Consider the following 3,478-nt stretch of genomic DNA (forward strand, 5'->3'; position numbering starts at 1 on the left):
AATTTTCAGCTTCTGTGATACATTATTTGTATCTCAAAGAAACCATATGACATTTGTATACTTTGCTCATTTTTAACAATTTACTTTTGAGTTAACACCTATACATGGGTCACCTAGAGAAGCAAAATGTCACCGCTTACTATTTAGCATTACATGTTGTCTGAGACAACACTCACATCGGAGAGAAATTAATAGTCAGAGGTACTCATAGGGTCCAATCTCCCGTCTAGGCGTCATTGAACAAGGCCCAATAATATCTACCCGGGGCGTCTTCTGCTGCTCTTTGCTCAAGGGTCAACACTGCAACAGCACGCAGTATTGGGTCGGTTTCATTGTTTTCTTGGTTCACTTGCTTAGGTAAACCGTAAATAAAGTAAAAATATGCACAATATATTTTATAGCTCTCTATGTACATATAATGGTTTTTACAATGCAAAACTACACCTGCAATATTAGTTTCTATGACACAAGTTGTTCCCTCCCTCCCCTCTCTCTCTCTCTCTCTCTCTATATATATATATATATATATATATTATATATATATTATATATATATTACCATCTTTTGCTTTACATATGTTGTCTCTTTTCTTCCCTGCATCAAGAAACGAGTGTACCCTCTTTTGGTAGAACATGCTGTCTAGTTGACAGCGGGCTTTTTCCAATAAATAAGTGTCAATCATCACCTATTATCTAGACGACGCAACGTTTTGACCCGTCGATTGTGCCCACCTGGTCGCATAAAATGTTGGCCAGTACAAATAATAGACACAATAGGAAGCTAGCACATGCAGTGCCGTTGCATTTCGTCTGTCTAGGAGTAGGAAACGCCTGACCGCATCAGTAAAGAGACCGAACGCGCACGTGGTGCATATCTGAGATCATGCAAACACCTGTCATGGTAACACCAGAAACCCGGCATGCCCAGATGTTAGTCATTTTTGATCTTTTGGAATCAAAAACGTTTTATTTTGTGTTCGGATACGAGTCTCATTCATTCGTTTCTCATCCATGTCAGCAGCAGCTGAATTTACATATCCTGGCCTTCCATTGTCTGACACTTTAATCAGTGTAAGGACATCTTTGCGCTGCCTTCAATTGTGCTATATTAACACTCGTCGAAAACTTCTGAACAGCTTATTTAGGCTCTCCAGATATCTGCAGTCCACTCGACTCACAACGAAGGAGTTTCTCATAACCTTCTTTGCGATTTGTCGGTCACTTGTACTTCGAAAATGACAAGAAACATGTTTTTGATGCATCTCGCAGTAATTTGCCTCCTGTGCATCGCAAGAAGTAAGTAAACTTTGTTTTTGTGGAGATTTGTAACCGTTATAAAATGTTTTCCATCAGAAACGGCTGTAAATGTAAAATAAACTATAACCTACGATACTCACGTAATTAGATAACACTAATTGGGTTGATATTTAGATATAATGTTGTTAATCTGCTGTCAAGTAACGGGTGGGGAACACTGGGGCCTCTAATGATTGTATGGTTCAACCATGAATCTACTGTATGAAACACAGATACAGATATAAACTAACATGGGAAAATGGGTTACGCAATGCAGAGACATTAAACAAATTTGGCGGATTTTACTAAACTCTGCCTGAAATTTACTGAAAAATAACTTCTTGTGCAGTTAATTTAAGTTTTCTTGATTCGATTTAAGTTTCTTAATTGCGTATATTCATAGTACTACGGGCAAAATAGCTTAAATTTATGAACCCGATGTTTTACTTTCGTTTTATAATATTTTACGTGGAAACTTTTGTGAGGTAACTTCTTGTGACTCTTTTCTTCTCTTTATGATTTTAAACCATACATCACTCATGTTATACGTAAAAAGTTACCGCAAAAAACTTTTGTTTTTCGTCACATAGTGCTGAGCAACCTTTTTGTAGGTCTGTTCCGCTCTAAGGAAACTCATAGCAGATACAGAAGAAAAAGGAGCAGATCTTTGTTTAGATTTACTTGACTGATATCGACATTTATAATTTTATCAAAACGTACAGACAAGCATGCGTTTATCTGCTTGGCTTCTTAGATAATCAGAGAATAAAATGAGAGACACTTTCATGTTCTGGCAAAATTGAGATCTTCCAGAAAACCTATTTAATGTAAATTAGCCATTATTTTCTAAGCAGTGCAGATTATGCTGAATAACTACGGTAAGGACAAACGGTATAGTGCGATGTAGCTTAGATTTTGAACGTGACAGATTGTCTACGCGTCGCACCAAGCACTAGCAAGAGATTTCATGCCAAGAACTAATCATTAGTCCTTATCATGGTCTTTATCTATTCGGCTAAAATACATAAAAAGATGTACATGGACTTTTTTTTATTTTTTACAGGCGAATCACGGCGCTGCACGAACGGACGAACAGCGTCATGCCAAGAACATAATACACTACACAAGCAGATGTATCCCGATGTCAACGACGAAAAGTGCCAGGGTTTTTGGACATGTTATAACGGGACAGCCGTACTACGATGCTGTGGTGTGGGAACGAGATACAGTTCCGAACTCCAGGTACTCAGAACAAGTAGAAATTACACATTTTGTATCGTTTTTCGAATATTTATTTGAAGTGTAATTGGTGGGATCTTGCGGCGATGTCTGTAGATACACTCGGCGCCCAACTAACGTCACAAGTTGCCATAATGGACTTCAATAGCAGGCAAAGTAACCTTATTCACGTAGATAGTATATGTGTAAAACCACTAAAGCGGTAGAACCTGTAGTAAAAAATTAGAAATGACGTCGCAGTTTTTCAGCATCAAATTCGATTGCCATATACTGAGAGAAGCCTGACCAAAAAGCTCCTATAACTGATATTGCATCCATATTTTTTGAGTACGCCATTATTACGGCAACGTAATGAAGATTACAGTATACAGATGGGGGCCGAGGTGTTATACAATGTGCTAAAGTATGAATCTAAAGCGTATTTTGTTATCTGAGTATAAGCTCGTTAAAAGTTGCAAGTAAATGCGATTCTAGTGTTAAAAACAACTTGTATCTGAAGAATATTTATGTGGACTAAAAATATTTTCATTACAGGTCTGCGTGCACGCCAAAGACGTGCACTGCCCAAAATCTGACCATGCTTCTTTGTATATACAACCAAGATTAAATAGATCCAAAGAACGAAAGTAAAAAAAGATATGAACATATTAAAAAATAAAAAAGTCATGCATGCTTTTAGAATATTAATTTAGCAATCATCTCTTAAGTATTTTAGCGTTTCCTTGAACGAACTTAATTGGTGCTTTTTCATTTTTTAAATTTTAAAACACAAAGTTTGTCCTAAAATAAGGCAGATGATATTTCCAAACAAATTATTTAATTACAATTGCCTACAAGAATCTAAGGAATGTGCCTCTATAACGTTGTGAAATCTTACTCATCTTCATGAACAGCTTTCTCTTATATGTAAAAGACACCTCAGTTTGCTGACATGTGTCTGCTTT

General features: G+C 36.8%; 1 protein-coding gene across 1 annotated transcript; it reads left to right on the top strand.

Moving 5' to 3' along the window:
- The first annotated feature begins 1,135 nt into the window (after nt 1-1,135).
- Nucleotides 1,136-3,221, top strand: LOC111269244 (uncharacterized). Its single transcript, XM_022848691.2, has 3 exons — nt 1,136-1,295; nt 2,359-2,537; nt 3,069-3,221. Exons 1-3 carry the CDS (start codon nt 1,235-1,237, stop codon nt 3,162-3,164), a joined length of 336 nt encoding a protein of 111 aa, XP_022704426.1. The 5' UTR covers nt 1,136-1,234; the 3' UTR covers nt 3,165-3,221.
- Nucleotides 3,222-3,478: the final 257 nt, after the last annotated feature.

The sequence above is a fragment of the Varroa jacobsoni genome, unplaced genomic scaffold (genome assembly GCF_002532875.2).
Source record: "Varroa jacobsoni isolate VJ856 unplaced genomic scaffold, vjacob_1.0 scaffold_1367, whole genome shotgun sequence".
NCBI classification, from domain to species: domain Eukaryota; kingdom Metazoa; phylum Arthropoda; class Arachnida; order Mesostigmata; family Varroidae; genus Varroa; species Varroa jacobsoni.

What these genes read in the sequence shown, in the direction of transcription:
- LOC111269244 (XM_022848691.2), top strand. Translation starts at nt 1,235, where the DNA reads ATGACAAGAAACATGTTTTTGATGCATCTCGCAGTAATTTGCCTCCTG. An exon ending in CCTCCTGTGCATCGCAAGAA is followed by an intron (nt 1,296 to 2,358) that starts GTAAGTAAACTT and finishes TATTTTTTACAG; the next exon opens with GCGAATCACGGCGCTGCACG. An exon ending in GATACAGTTCCGAACTCCAG is followed by an intron (nt 2,538 to 3,068) that starts GTACTCAGAACA and finishes TTTTCATTACAG; the next exon opens with GTCTGCGTGCACGCCAAAGA.